The 16,583-nt window shown below is 34.3% G+C and overlaps 1 protein-coding gene across 1 annotated transcript in view; it reads left to right on the forward strand.

The window, feature by feature from the left end:
* Positions 1-16,583, forward strand: part of LOTGIDRAFT_230996 (hypothetical protein) — a 104,516-nt gene that overhangs the window by 42,081 nt on the left and 45,852 nt on the right. Inside the window, exon 5 of the mRNA XM_009051008.1 lies at positions 14,215-14,297. Within this exon, the coding sequence (XP_009049256.1) occupies positions 14,215-14,297 (83 nt within the window). The remainder of the gene's footprint in view (positions 1-14,214; positions 14,298-16,583) is intronic.

Raw genomic sequence — 16,583 nt, forward strand, 5'->3', positions numbered from 1 at the left:
AAAATCACATTTGTCATGAGATCAAAGGTCTAATTTAGTCAGTTGTAGTGTATTGAATGAGTGTATATAGAAACTCTAGATATATATTGTAAGACTGAATGATATTACCTGGGCTATAATTAGACAGTACAGACCAGACCAGTAAAGTACCTGCTGTATTAACCTTAATTAGGGTACAACCCCGGCAATCCCTGTGGTGCTTATCACAAACGAAATGAAATGAATGGAGTTTTATGTCGTACTCTTCTGCACCTAATTGGGCTAATGACTGGCAATGCCATGCAGTGTGCAATATTGTAATATTTCCAGGACATCATCATAGCCCATGTGCTTTAACGTACACAGCCTGTAGCTCATGGAGCCTCAATTTATTGTCCCATTCGAACGATTAGAGGCTTTTTACCATAATCAGCCCCTTTTGCCTTCATCTCTGACAGGGGAAAACTGAGTTGGAAAATCCAAAGGTATTGTCTCGACCTATTCATCACAAAAATAAAAGTCCATGGGAAGCATCACTCTGAGTGTTAGTTGATGAACAAGGAGAAACTGAACCTTTCAAAACAGTCATTCATAATTAGAAGAAAGGAGAAAACAGACATACCGGTACCTTAAAAACTTTTATAAACCACAAATTAAATACAGACCAGAAAAAACCTGACAAACTTTCAGTAAGTCAGTGTGTTTCAAAAACTTCAACAGTAACAAAACATAAAACAACATCAAGATCTGCATTTTAATCTAATAAGAAAATGACGTTCATGTTTTATTTTTCTGCATCTCATTGTGCTAATGTAGATGGGCAATGCCATGCATTGAGGGAAATTTTGCCAGAACAATGGCATTCGCCTTCTCATTTTCAATTTCTAACTGTCTAGCGATCTTTAACGTGCACAGCACGAGTCTGTGGCTGCATGTTTATTACATAAAGTATGGTATTTCTAAGGGTAGAGTGTTCAGACTGGAATTTTGGGGGTTGAATGCTCGAAGTCTGGTCAATATATCATATAGACAGAACACATTAGTTATTCTTCCCTACCATGTTATTATTTTAAAAACTTGAACAGATCGCGATTTTAAATTCATCTCTAGTGTCTCGTCAACATTTTGCTAGACAAACTGATTGTTTATAGCCCCTACTTCAAATTTGTTTTTCAAGGATTTGTTTACTATGCTGCACAGGGCTGATGTTGGCTCTATTTTTCCAGACATGACTGGCAAGGCAGGTCAACTGAGGACCACAAGCCTCTGCTGGACATCAAATTTAGGTTGAAAATTGAGTGTCATTCAATGTTAGTCTAAATGCAAAATTTGGACAGTTATAATTTAAGTCGTTCTATTTGTTCAGGCTATATTCACACTTGAAAAAGATTGCAGGGAAAACGTTAACAGAAAATCATGGTTTTATAGGTAGGTTAGCTCTTCCCTAAGGAAATGAATGGAAAATCTCTGTTTCATTTGTATTGTATTGTATTGTATTGTATTGTATTGTATTGTATTGTATTGTATTGTATTGTATTGTATTGTATTGTATTGTATTGTAAACTGCATTGTAAACTGCATTGTAAACTGCATTGTTTACGAAACAGGCTTGAAGTTTCAAAAGTCCAAAATCCATGAGATTATAGGTCTTGTGCCACACTCAGAGCTGTTCACAATTCTTGTTTCCAATCAGGTTCAACAAACAGTGTTTATGGAGTATATGACATGCTAATTTGATGCCATGTCACCAGCCAGTGTCAAGTTGACATCCTTAAAATCCCAGGAACAAAGTGACATCCAGAGTCCAACTGAGTGAAAAACAACTTGTGAGAACTTTGACGTAAACAACCCCCAGGGGAGGGGAGATGATGACTTCTAGAGGAAAATTTTAAATTGCAGGATTAAGATTCTTAATATTTATTCTATTTGATATTTATTTATATCAAGCTTTATTCTATATCTAATTCAAGGCAGACATGTTTTTTACGTTTCTGAAAGTCAACAATTTCGAACGTTATGATTAAAATTCGGATGAGAAAAACAATACCAGTAACAAAAAAAACTTCCAAAACGTGACAAAATCAGAAATGAAATGAAATGAATGGAGTTTTATGTCCTACTCTTCTGCACCTTGTGAGCTAATGAAGCCGGGATGACAAAATCAGAACAATAATTGTATACTAGTGTACATCTGAAATGAGAAGTACCATCAGCAGTGTAAGCATGAAACTTTGAAAAATTGCTTTATAGAGATCACTACATGATAATGCTGTAGCTAGGGATTCCCGCTAGTCTGGGCATGTTCCCTTCTGGTACATCTGATACCACTCTGGGTGAATCCACTTTGCAAGACTTTCAGAGAGTCCACACAGCTATAATATTGATGTTGATTCGATAAGTGAATATTATATCATCATAGCTCTTTTTTTCATGTTATGTTTCTCTTGTGTAGCTTTTGTATCTTGATACATCTTGTAGTACTGGATTGGAAACTTGATATGCATTGTATTGTGGTAATACCAGAACTAGTATCTTTGTATAACTTTGTTTTGACTGTTTCTGTCTATCAACTGTACTCTGTCTGTATCCTAGTATACCAGTCTGATATATAGTAAAGTTCTGAGAGTCAAATCGTGAAAGGTTATATGATTGAATATAGATCAAGCGATGTGGTAATAATTTAATGGCCTAGATATTGGATGGTAATAGTTCGTCCTAAACAAAAAAAAGCTTACCTGGCTGGTATAGGTATCATAATACGGTTGGTGTAATTCACCTTATTGCCAATGCTATCAGAAGATTTATTAGTCTTTGTGTGTGTATCAGAGACACTACTAGGTAAAGGTAATTGATGGTGAAATTTAACCTTTTTGCAATGCTAAGATTTCCTAGACTTTGTTTGTGTTTCAGGAACATGGGTATTGGAATTTACCCCATTGGCAATGCTAGTGGAAGATTTACTTATTTACTTATTTTTTACACCATTTAGATTTACTAGTCTTTGTATTGTTTTAAGTCTTTTTTTCTGTGACCTAGCAGCATACATCCTGTTTCTTTTGAACAATGTCCAATCATGCGGCTAACAAAAACTTATATCAAGGCTTAAGACTTTTTGTGCAATTACAAAAATCCATGGCTACTTCTGGCTTTACATTTGGCAGAAACTTTAAAGGGCAAATCATATACTTCCTGTGCAGACTAGTTTTGACATGGATCTATTTTGAGCTAATCAGAACAGTCAGTTTCAGTCTATACTTAGTCTAGTGATACTAAAAACAACGGTAGGAAGGAAATTGGCGGGAGGTTAGCCGGATGACACCAATTAATATTGTTTGGAGAAGAAAGATCATAATTCTTGGACAAGATCCAACCACCTGTTCAAAGTGGGTCATTATGTTCTTTAAACTATAGCGTACCCTTTATCACATTGGAAGGAAAGAGTACACCTTTCTTTTTCTGTTTTTTTCTGACTTTGAATCGGAATGGAATGGTGTTTTATATCCTTTTTTACTGTTTGGGTTGATAAAATAAAACATTTTTACTTGCTCCTATTCAAATGAAATAAGAGTTTTACAATAAAACACTTAGATAAATGGATATACTACTTCTGCATTTATTACATACTACGTTTCGGAACACATACAGGTAACGTTATCAAGTAAAACATCCTACTGTTCTATACCTCTTTGGGATATTGAAACGAAATAGAGGTTTATGTCCAACTGTTCTAAACCTCTTTGGGATATTGAAATGAGATGGAGTGTTACATCCCACTGTTCTATACCTCTTTGGGATATTGAAATGAAATAGAATTTTACATCTTATCTGCTCCTAATCAGCCTTATGACAGTGGATGGAATTTTACATCTTATCTGCTCCTAATCAGCCTTATGACAGTGGATGGAATTTTACATCTTATCTGCTCCTAATCAGCCTTATGACAGTGGATGGAATTTTACATCTTATCTGCTCCTAATCAGCCTTATGACAGTGGATGGAATTTTACATCTTATCTGCTCCTAATCAGCCTTATGACAGTGGATGGAATTTTACATCTTATCTGCTCCTAATCAGCCTTATGACAGTGGATGGAATTTTACATCTTATCTGCTCCTAATCAGCCTTATGACAGTGGATGGAATTTTACATCTTATCTGCTCCTAATCAGCCTTATGACAGTGGATGGAATTTTACATCTTATCTGCTCCTAATCAGCCTTATGACAGTGGATGGAATTTAACCTTTATCTGCTTTTGATTGGGCTGAAGAAATTAATCTAAATTGGATTACCGCCCAATTGTTGCAAACCATGACCCCTAGTTAGACCCTTAAGCAGGGTTCTGTGTCCCACGCCACAACACCTTACATGTAAGTTCTGTGAAATTTGATAAATGCCTAAAAAAATAACAAAATTTCCTTGCCCTTGAGTCTTAAGCATTCTACATGTCTCCAGGTCATAAGAGAAATTATTAAAATATCCAATTATTAATTAACTTTGGATATTAATTAAGAATTTAATGTAAGACAATAAATATATTATTGTTATTTGATATTGGAACTAATGGATTTGATATTTGTATCTCAGACAAGATAGAAAGAAGAGCCAGGCATTGATAGGGGATACCATTTCGAGGTTACCCTAAACCTGGAGAAGAAAAGGAGGAAGTAAAAATGTGATCTAGTGTCATTATGAGGGCTGGCTAAAAGGTTCTAGGAAGGGCTGGATATTGATTGATTCCAATTTGATATTGATTATTGATAGCAGATACCAATCAATAATCAATTAATAATTGAAACATTTTATTTGAGAAACGCTTAAATTTCCAAATTTTTCACAATAGTTGCTGTTGAAGGTCTTCTTTGACATATCAAGGCTCTCTCTGCCATGCTTGAATTCCAAAGCCCACTTCTTTACAAGATGATCTGGTACAAAGACAATAATAACACTACAGTTGCAGTTCTTATTAAGATTCATAAAATGGGGGTATTTGTGGGCAGCGAGAATTTTCCCTCTTAAAACTGTTACTGCTAATCCTTGTAGGTTTGGAATGATTTAGTCTGAATTATGTACATCTGTGGGTGTGTTCTAGCTCGACATAGAACCCACAACCTCCATTTGCTGGAGGTAACCAAACAAGTTAGGTCATGTAAAGAACCACAGCTCTAACCGACAGTGCTAGAGAACCTCAAAAAATATAAACACAAATTATAACTGTACTAGAAACATTGTTGATAGAAGAAAAGAGATCACATGCTGAAGGATCCTGGTTGAAATTAATTCCGAAATAAAAACAACATTTTCAGAACTTGGCAGAAGGTCAAGATCTATATACGAGTAAATTAGATTTCCTACCATCAAAGGGTAGAATAAAGGTGTTAATATGAGTCTGATGTGGTGTAGACAGTCGACACCTGGTGGGTCACGTGCTACACCTGATCACAATCTCACCTAGTTGGTCATTGATCCTGTTCTTGTCTTAACACAGGAATCCTTTTAATTGAAGGGGATGCAGTTACATGATAGAAATTATGTTTTCCATTTGAACTACTTTTCTGATTGACTGAATACAAGCACTGAAATGTTGTTTGCACTGAGCAAAATTTTACTTGAATAGCAGCATTTTGTTGCTGAACATCCTGTAGCACACAGGGCCTCGGTTTGTTGTCCCGTCAGAACTACTAGACACTTTTTTCTTATTAGGGAAGAAATGCAGTTAAAAAATCACCTTAAACTCTGCTGGGATTGAACCATTGATTGCTATACATTCCGGTTAACATGCCAATGTCTATCTCACTGTGTCATTGTGGCTTTGTCTCAAGACAGGAGACCTTGACCATATAAGAACCTTCTCTTGTCTGTAGGTAGGAGTCCTTTCCGAGTACATGTGTGAACATCATAGTTGATGAAGTTTTTCAGGATGAAAATTAAGTACTTTTTAGTGCACTCCAAGCAAAAAACCACAAATATACTGAAATGAAATGAGTTTTACATCCTACTTGCCTCATCATGTGGGCTAATAAAGATGGGAAATGCCATGCCAGGTGCAATGAGGGAAATTTTGCCAGGACAGTGGCATTAGTGTGCTCTTTTTTTATTTTGGTGCAAACATTGTCCCATCCAAATGACTAGATGCTTTTTCCGAGTCGGCCCCTCTTGAACTAGGGACCTTTAGGTTAGCAAGCAAGTGTCTAACTCACAAATACACTAAACAATGAAATGTTATTGTATGAATTTAACTGGAGTTCATGTTATAACATCATCATAAGAAGTTGTAAGATATAGTCTTTTTGAGCACTGAACCAAAACACCACAACTGATACACCAGTTGAAACTATAGATGTTTGGGGTTATGATTACACAATTACAATTTTTAAACAGAAAGCAGAAAACAGTCAACTTGGTTTTTTGTAAAATTGACCTTTTTTTAACTGATTGTATTAATAGTAATGTTATATGGTACAAGTTGATACTTGATTCAGATTGCTCAGAGTAGGGTTTCTACAGTTTAAATTACTATTATTTCATCATCAGTGAAGGATATATTTTTTTTACTGATTAACTGTTTTTAGGTTTTTTAGATTTGTTTATACCTGCATTCACTGTGCTTTTTTTTCTAAAGATATGGATAAAGAAACGATGATAAATTAAAATTTTAATGTATTTTTTTTTTCTATTGAAAATTGCATTTTAGGGCTCTTTTATTTCATTTTTTTGTTTACTTATTTTATTTCATTATGATATTAGATACCGGTATATTTAAACAGAGCTTAAAACATGTTGTTACTCAGAGTTTCACACTATGTTATATTTTAGTGTGTATCTCCCTATGTTTAGGATCTGTTTTAATATTTATAATAACTTTATTTGGCAACCTCTGTATCGCTCAACAATTGAGTCTGTGGTTCTTGCAATTTCACTAACTGTAAGGTTCTTATAATATCAAAAATAACTTTTATGAACCTGCGAGAGCCACAGATGTCTGTTTGAAAATTGGAATGGTACAAATTGAGACTATTAGTATCCCTATATAGAAAACCTCCTTACATTCCCTTACAAGGTGTTAAACAAAAGATGCTTATAATAGCATGATCGTGCAAAAGCATAAACTTGTGACAAATTTTGATTCAAAATAGATAAGAGACCATAAATACTATTCTGTTAATTTGGTGTAAAATGGTGTGAAAATTTGATAGTAAATAGCTTTTTAAGGGTTGTTGTGTATTGATTACAGACAGATGTTTTCATCTGTGTTAGATTCATTTCTATATTTGGTAGTGTTTTGATGCAATTGTACCAACTTAAATTCTGATGAATGTTTCCTTTTATCATGAGGACTGAATGTGTGTTCTTTTGTGTAAAGATTTTTTCTGTATTTGGGTGGGCTGTCTATCAGGCCTGAGGGTGTGTTTAAGTCAAAAGGGTAGGTGAAGATGATTGGGGGTCTAATCCGTGTGATTAAATGATAGGATTGAAGGGGTCAGTTATAACGGTCATTTGATGTCCAGATAGGTAGAATATTTGACCATTGACTCATCTTATATTGACCATCTGTTTCATTCAGTCATTGATGACTGGACATTGGCTATTCTATCTATTGAACCTGTACTGGACATTGGCTGTTCTATCTATTGAACCTGTACTGGACATGGGCTGTTCTATCTATTGTACTTATACTGGATATTGGCTGTTCTATCTGTTTTGGTGTGGGCAAAAAATGAGAGTTGTCTATCAGATACAAGGGCCAAAGCCTGTTGAGGACAGAGGTCTGAGAGCTGCTAGAGGCTCCAAGATGCCAATAGATTTCACCTGGACTGAGATGAATTTTGAGCATTTGGAGGTTTAATTTTCATTTTTAAATCAGACCTTTCACACACCCTGAACAATGCGGGACTGCCTGTAATCTGAAAATTGATAACTTAAAGAAAACTTGACCTTAGAAAGCCTGCAATGTAATAATGGTATTTGCTTTGATTTTGATTTTGTCTGATAATACTCTTCTGAAAATAAGAAAGGTATCAGAAAACCTTGACTCTTGATTCTTGACCCTTGAAATAGTGGACATTCCAACTATTATGTTGTCCAGTTAAAAGTTATTACAGGGAATTCCTGAGTGAAACCTGATCTATCATTAAAGGTTTAACTAATTACAATTAATAACGAGGAATTTTAGGGAGTGGAGAATGATTTAGGGTATGAGGGATGGGACAAGTCCAACCATCAGAATGCCTTTGTCAAATTTTAGTGTGATGTGGACTATGTAATAAAAGTTGATTTTATCTGCTTGTAGCTGCTGGCAGCACCAAAGGGGGAATAAGGCGTTGAGGCCCCCTCCATAGGCCCAAGAATACAGTTACATTGTGTCATTCCAAAAATGTAATAGTAAAAACTTCAAATTGCTTAAAATGCAAGATTTAAGACTTTTATTTTCAAAAAATTTTACATTTTTTTATATCCACAATTTTATTATTCTCTTGTTTACCCTTCAATTTACAGGCTAACTCTCTAAATTAAAGATATCTTTCTCAAATTATCCACAGATATCCCACAATTTAAACCAGCACTTGTTCACCTGAAACTCAGTATTACAATCACTCTAACATTTACATATTTTATACATCAAAGAGAGGTATTTCAATACTGTAAAATATAGTTGTCTCATGAGGGAAGTTTAACACTCTTCTTTTAATGAAAAACAACTTTTCAAACAGTTTTATGTAGAAAAGTTAAATTCAATTGTTACTTTCATTGTGTTTGGGTGGTTTGGGCTCAGGGATGTTAAATTGATGGTATTTGCCTGTCGTGTCTGATATTTTTTAAGTGTTTTGTTTTGTTACAAGTTACTGTCATGGTGTTTGGGTGGTTTGGGTTCAGGGATGTTGAAGGTTTGGTTTTGCCACGTCTGATTAGTCTTAAGTGTGCAAAATCTCTTTTGGCAAAATAGTTAATAGTTTCATGAAAAAGAACTATTTTAACAGTTTTAAGTAGAATAGTTAAATTTAATTGTGTCATTTAAATTGCATTAAGCAGGTTTAAGTAAAAGGATGCTGAATTGGTGATATTTGCCAGTCATGTCTGAATGAATAATCAACTGCCCAGTTATTGATTTGATAATGTCATTATGTTTTGGTTATGGTACTTATGGCTTCAGGGATGTGAAGTTGGTTATTTTGGTCAGTCATGTATGATATATTGATTTATAAAATTAAGGTAGAACTGAACTGCAAACAATATGTTTCAAGTAAGTTGATCAGAACTTCAGGGCATTGAGGCACTCACCCAGAGTAAGACTGATTTCATCATAATTAAACGATAAATTATGTGTTTTACACAGTTTCTGAATAGGGCGTAAATAAGGCAGACGTAGTAAATTTTGTACGTAGTCACGGAATGAATCGAGCCTCATTTTGAACAGGAAGCCGTCAATAAAGCCTGATGTTTTTGATATTTTGTGTAAACCCAATCCAGCCGTGTCTATATGGTATAACTGACATTTAACACGTTATTAAACTGATGGTATTAATTTCCCTTCCTCATGAACACTGATTTGATTGTCAGAGTCTTAGTGGTAGTGTTTGTATAACACTGGTGTGTGCCAATGACTTGTCTTTTATCTTAATTCAAGCCAGTTTGTATGTATCTTTATACTAATTTAAAACAAGTATAGCCACTGTCTTCGATAACCCTTTAAATTCATTAAGTATGGGGTAATATTCATATGGCCACCAGAAAATGTACTTCAACTTTTTTTGAAAGTTCACATCATAAAACATAAGAGAGCCTGACAATTTTTGGGTTGGCTTTATACTTGAAATCTAGACTAAGCTTTAGCACTCTATATTATATGAGATTTTGGAAGATGTGTTTTATTTTGATTGGTTAAAGGTTCTGGCACACCGACGAGAGTCTTGTCACGGGCACACGAGTAGACAAGAAAATCTCCAGTTGGTCAATTTCCACCTTGTCGATAATCATGTGCTCAGTGTGCACTTGAAAGGAAAATGAATCTGATTTGATGATGATCTGTCTTGCAAACTCTCAGAGACAATTATTTGATATTATCAACGCGATAATCTTGTCGTGGTAGCACGGTCACACGCGACCAAGCTGACTCATGTGCCCACACCTTTAGGATTTATCATATTCTCCACAGTTTATCATGGTTGAAGACTCAATGTATATTTTCATTGGATGTTTTAATTGGGAAAAGATTCATTCTAAGAAAAAAAAAAACACCTTACCCCCATATTTGAAATATAATTTACTTACCTTCAAATATTTCTACCTCAGTCCAGCTTGTCATTTTCTATTTGCACCCACTTTGAACTTTCTTTGCAAAATCATGAATGAAAAACCAAATATGGTAAATCTGACCTCAGTTCTATTTATAGAAAGGGAATTCCCTCTTGCATCATGAATATGAATAACATGAGAAAGGTAAACACAAGGACAGGTGGGGATGTCTTAAAAGGGATTGTAAAGATGTTTTCTAGCTTGTGTATTTAGGCCATATATGGCTTCTTTTTGTATCATTCCATTTCTCCATCAGACGTCTTTAATTCCTGTAATTATAAACATGCTTGACCATATGAGTTATTTTTACTATGAAAGAATGGAACCAAATGAAAATCCTGCTTTATTCTGGCTATTTGTGTAGCCTGTGTACTTTTAAAACCTTTTTTGCTGATTCAAGAAAAAAAAAAGTTAAAAAAAAAAAATAATAAATTCTTCTGAATAATTGCGTAAAAAGAACTTCTTGATGAGCTGGTTCAAGACAAAAGAACCTGAATAAGGAATCAGCAACACCAATATGTCAAAGATTCTTGTATTATTGTTGTGAGGAAGTTTCTAGTTATCACCTATCATGAGCCATGATCTTGTCTTATTGTCCATATACAAATCTGTCATTGTATCAATTTAGATCTGATGAAATTGGACTTTATGGTGACAAAGTTCATGATTTCCATCAAAACAGACATGGGGCATGGCTACAGTGTAGATTATCCATTCAATTTTTTATACATCACAAAATATCATGTCATATCATAATGTTATGTCTGTTTTCAAAGGTTACTTCCAACCAATACATATTTACCATAAGAAAAGGCTGTAGCGTAATATAGCATAGCCAAATCTGTTCCAAGGTAGTGATAAATGGATGGGATTTCGGCACCTATTATGATCAGATGGTGTGGTTTCAGGGATGTGATGTTGTTTATTCTTACCAGTCATGTCTGATATTTCTTGAAATGTTTGGTTTGTTTCCATTGCACTAAATATTGATTTTGAAAATTAAGGTAGTACTACAACCTTAGACCTTAGATCAAGTTATTTGATGAGAACAATATAAACATTCAGGATGTCAAGACTCACATCAAGAGCAAGTTGATTATCATGACTAAACTAATGAGGCCATACATAAAAAGTCACTTTTTATGAGAATTACACCAACCCACTCTTGGGTTGCTAGTTTTTGAGGATTTCACAATGACAAAAGCTCAATTTGGCATAAAATTTTGTGTAACAAAGCTGAATCATTAATGAATCTGTCCAGGGGTTTTGAATATTCTACAATATTAAAGTTTTATCATTTGTTTGATTATAAGGCACAAGTGGCTGTGTTTGGTTCATACGGCTTTCAGAAAGTTTGGACACCCTATTGTGTACTTAGTTTTTCCAATCAGCCCAGATGTAAATTGTCTCCTGGATAGATATGAAAAGATCATGCAAAAAGGTTTTGCCAATAAAAATTTCAATTTTTTCTTTTGATTTTGGGAATGATTTTTCCATGATTGTCTGTATCCATTTACAGCTGGATCGACTGGAATAAAATCTGAAAGCTGAGTTATCCATTGTTACCAGACTTCCACAGACAGACAATCTGAGACATAAATAGCTACATTACATCAAAAACGATTGGTTTTTATCAAAAATTATACAAAAGACCCAAAATCGAAGTTTTGAGGAAGTGATTTTTTACGTCATTTTGCTAATTACCGGTAGGTCAGTAGTGCCATAGATCCCACTCTATGTTGAATTGGTCAGTATGCCTGTGGGCTGGTCCTATTTATATCTCAATACACATTCCAATTTTAGGCCAACATCATTAACATACTGTGCTTCAAAGAGCCCACAGGCATCTCGTGCTAGTTTTGTTTCTTCATTGGGTTAATTAGGAATATTTTATGAATAGGCGCACATGGAACTTAATTTAATATTAAACATGTAGTCTATTCAGATTGAGAAGATAAATGGAAGGGGGGACCATCAAAACTTCCATTCTTAATGGGCAACTCTGGCTTTGTTTATTTCACTGTACATTATTCCACAATGAGATGGTTATATTCACTCTAAAGCCACCAACTAGAGATCCCTTTGTGAGAGTCCACATAGATCAAATCATTTCTTGAGTTAATAATTATGAGCTTTCAAGGATAAGTTTATAACCTCCCATTCTGGATCAGAGGGACTTTGAGGTTCCTGATGTTTGGTTCTGAATTTACCAAATATTGGTGCAATGGTCAACCCTCCAAATACACCATTTACTTCTCTAATCTGACAGAGTTTGTGGATGTTGGTATATATTTGAACTGGGGGTAATTCGTTGCCAAGACCTCCCATAACGGGGTCAGGTAAAAGTGGGTAATACCTGCTCTGGTTCCAACTAACGAACCTTAAGATAATGAGCTGGTGTATGAACTAAACTGAATGAACCCTCGGACAAGTGGAACCGGCCCAGACAAGATGATACTATTGTCTGGGAAGAAATGGGTTGATTGCCTCCATATTTGAATGTTTAGAGTCAGACTCTGTTTATGGTGGTTCAAATTATCATCAGAAGGTTTTGTTGTTTACAGAAAAAATTACAACAAAGACACAATTTAGGTGGCCAAGACAACTCTTAATCTTGTGTGTTAAAAATCCTATTTGGGATTTTTCCCAAAAATTGACTTGACATAATTGGGTCCTCTACCAAGTGTTGCAAATCATGACACAATACGATAAGAGACATAATGCAATACATGTGATCAAGAAATACAATATGATCTATATTGCTATATGGGGTAATAGACAATAATCTGATATCTCTTAAAAGTTTCAATAATTCTTTTACAACTGTATAATTAAATCACGATTCTGTTTACAATACCTTGTCTGACAAACTATCAGTTCATTACCTTGTCTGGCAAACAATCAGTTTATTACATTGTCTGGCAAACTATCAGTTTAGTACCTTGTCTGTACAACTATCAGTAAATTACCTTGTCTGGAAAACTATCAGTAAATTACCTTGCCTGACAAACTATCAGTTTATTACCTTGTCTGGAAAACTATCAGTAAATTACCTTGCCTGACAAACTATCAGTTTATTACCTTGCCTGACAAACTATCAGTTTATTACCTTGCCTGACAAACTATCAGCTTATTACCTTGCCTGGCAAACTATCAATTCATTACCTTGCCTGGCAAACTATCAGAATATTGCATTGTCTGGCAAACTATCTGTTTATTACTTTGTCTGACAAACTCAATTTGTTACCTTGTCTGGCAAACTAACAATTCATTACCTTGTCTGGCAAACTATCAGTTTATTACCTTGTCTGGCAAACTACCAGTATATTACCTTGCCTGGCAAACTATCAGTTTATTACCTTGTCTGGCAAACTATCAGTATATTACCTTGCCTGGCAAACTATCAATTCATTACCTTGTCTGGCAAGCTATATTTGATAAATGAGACTAGTATTTACTAGTAATTTGTCTGTAATTTAGGTTTGAACATATACATTGTATAATCACTGGAGGAATAGATCTCTGAAATAATTGTTTTTGATTTATATGTGTTCTAAAATTAGACACGGAATTCCCCAGAGTGCTCTTAAAGGAGGTTCCACAACATTTGTTACTATTTATAGCCTTTCAAAATATCAAACTATTGCGTATAATTGTGGCCACACAAAGTTAAGTATTGTCGAATGAGGTTGAAAAATAAAAAACACACAGTTTAATTAGAGGACAATTGTTGATGTCTGTCTTTAATGCCTGGGTGTGTTCAATTCCTTTTGTTTTCATTTCTTTTCTCGATACAACTTCAAAGCTGGGAATATACGTGTATCGAAAAGGGAAATAACTCTGGAAGTGTCTGTGTTGTTTTCTGGTCAGAATTACCAGGTCGCGACCCCCCAATTTAATATTTTTGATTATAAACTTATGTGGTATTTATTTATATTTTTCAGAGCCTCATTCTGGTTTCCGTATTGCGTTTAATATGTTTGATACAGACGGCAACCATATTGTGGATAAAAAGGAATTTTTAGTGGTATGTATGGAAATTACTTTTATGTTCTTTTTTTTTTGTATCAATTTAGTTTCTGCATACAAAAATTGTTTGTTTTTCAACACATGTATTACATGTATTTTAATAAGGTAACAGCAGAGATACATCAGTTTATACTTATATATAAACCTGACAAACTGTGAAAGAATCTAATTAGTGGCGGCTCAAAAAATGGGAACCACAGCAACAAGGTGCCATGACTCTCTCCAGAGGCTCAAGAATACAATTTTATGTGAATTTGCATTATTTTATCATAAAAATATAATAATATTGAAAGAATACCATCTAATTTTAAATTACCAGATTTTTAAATTAAACCCTAAATATTTTAAATATTTCTATTTTGATTTTTCTTTTTGATATTTTGGGGATGAAATTTTGTACCCTAAATAATTGTTTCAAAGTGTTTGCCACTAAAAGATTTAACAGTACAGTTGCAACTGACCCAAGTGTATTCCCTGTTATTCACTTTGTGTTTTCAAAAACTTACATAAAATAATGTAGTAGTCTATGTATTTGCTTTCTCAGCTGATATGCTACCAACATTTCAGCAATTTGTATCACTTTCAAGAAGGAAATTTGAGGTTTGGTTTGTATACGATTACATTTGGGCCTAAGATTTTATGAGAAACAGGGCTCTGATCATCATCAATATTTGCTGTAATATCTGATTGGTTGAATGTTCATAATGTACTGGCAATCAAGACTTGTTTACAGACAAACCAGACTTCAGAGTTGATTTTTGAAAGGTGATGCAGATAACGGAAATAGAGCTCTAATCAGCTGGTTTTCGAAATAATTTAGACTATCACAGTTTGCTGCATCTTCACAATGTCAAGCTATTATTAACATTACACTTATACCTTGACTGCAATAGCCACCTTTCTTGTATCGTGGAAGTTTGTACAATCCAATCAAATCGCTGCATTCCCTAATACAAGAATAGCTTGACATTGTGAAGGTGAATTTGCTGTGAAATGTGTTTATTGGTGAAAATGTCTCCTATGCACTGTATCACCTTATTAATGTACTTTTTCACTTAAAACAACACTTTCTCACTTTACAGATTTTGATATGCATCAGGGCTGTTGAGTTTGTATTTTGAGCCAGTCATGTCTTGACACCTGTCTGACTGTTGATAATATAAATGTTATTATTGATTTAGCCAGTCAATTTCTTTAAAAAATTGCAAAATGTCTGACTAAGATTGCTGTTTAATTAACATGAAAAAGTGTCATGTCTTCGACTGTCTTGGGTGTAACAATCCACTGCTTAAATTGAAATTTTCGTGACCTTTTATTCCCTATATTACATATTTTCATGGCTGTCATGACTGTCAAAATATTTTCCATATAAATGTCGCACACGTGCATGAATCTGCCTACAAATGTCTGGCAAAGAAAATTTTAATCAGGATTCCTGCCATGTATGCTGTTATAAACAAAAGTCAAGCAGAAAACTGTTTTCAAAATTTTGCTATGTCTATGTGTTAAGGTCCAAATAATCAGAATTTGATATAGCTAGAGTGATATTGCCTTTAGTGGATTAAGTGGAAACTAATATAAGGGAAATAACTCCATTTTGACTACTGTGATTTTTTTAGTTAGCAGGTCTACTAGCGTGTGAGGTAACCACATTTACAAATCATCGAAATAACTTCTAATATATATAGCCAATCAGCATGATGCTTTACTGCTTGCCCTAATCATAACTTAACATTCCGGTCTCGCTTGGGTTACTAATGTAAAACTGACAGTGAGTTTCGTTAACTTTCAGTATTAAAATCTTGAAGCATGTGGAAAAGTGACTTAGCCCTGTATAAGATTCCAACATACAATACCTGATAGTCGGTAATAATTTTACCATTGAATGAGCGATCTTACTCCTGAATTAAACTTTCTCATAGGGGTGGCTGCAAAATAAATCGATAAAATTAACAAAATCATTTTTATTTATTGAACTTAAAAAAAAACCATTGTTTTTTCTGCACCAGCAACAGGCCAGACAACCATGATTCTGTTCCTTTATGAGTCTTAAAAGAACACGTGATCCACTTTAAGCCTGTAAATTATTGCAGGGCAATGAACAGACTTTAAGTTTTTAAAATGATAAAGTGTGTCAATAAGCACCTGTAATAATTGTAAAGATATACTTTAATTATTAGATAATCATCTTCACAATGTCAAGCTATTACGAACATCCTACTTATATCCTGACTGCAATAGCCACTATTCTTGTATCATAGAATCATTTGTAATGGAGCAATTG

The sequence above is a fragment of the Lottia gigantea genome (genome assembly GCF_000327385.1).
Source record: "Lottia gigantea unplaced genomic scaffold LOTGIsca_16, whole genome shotgun sequence".
Lineage (NCBI taxonomy): Eukaryota > Metazoa > Mollusca > Gastropoda > Lottiidae > Lottia > Lottia gigantea.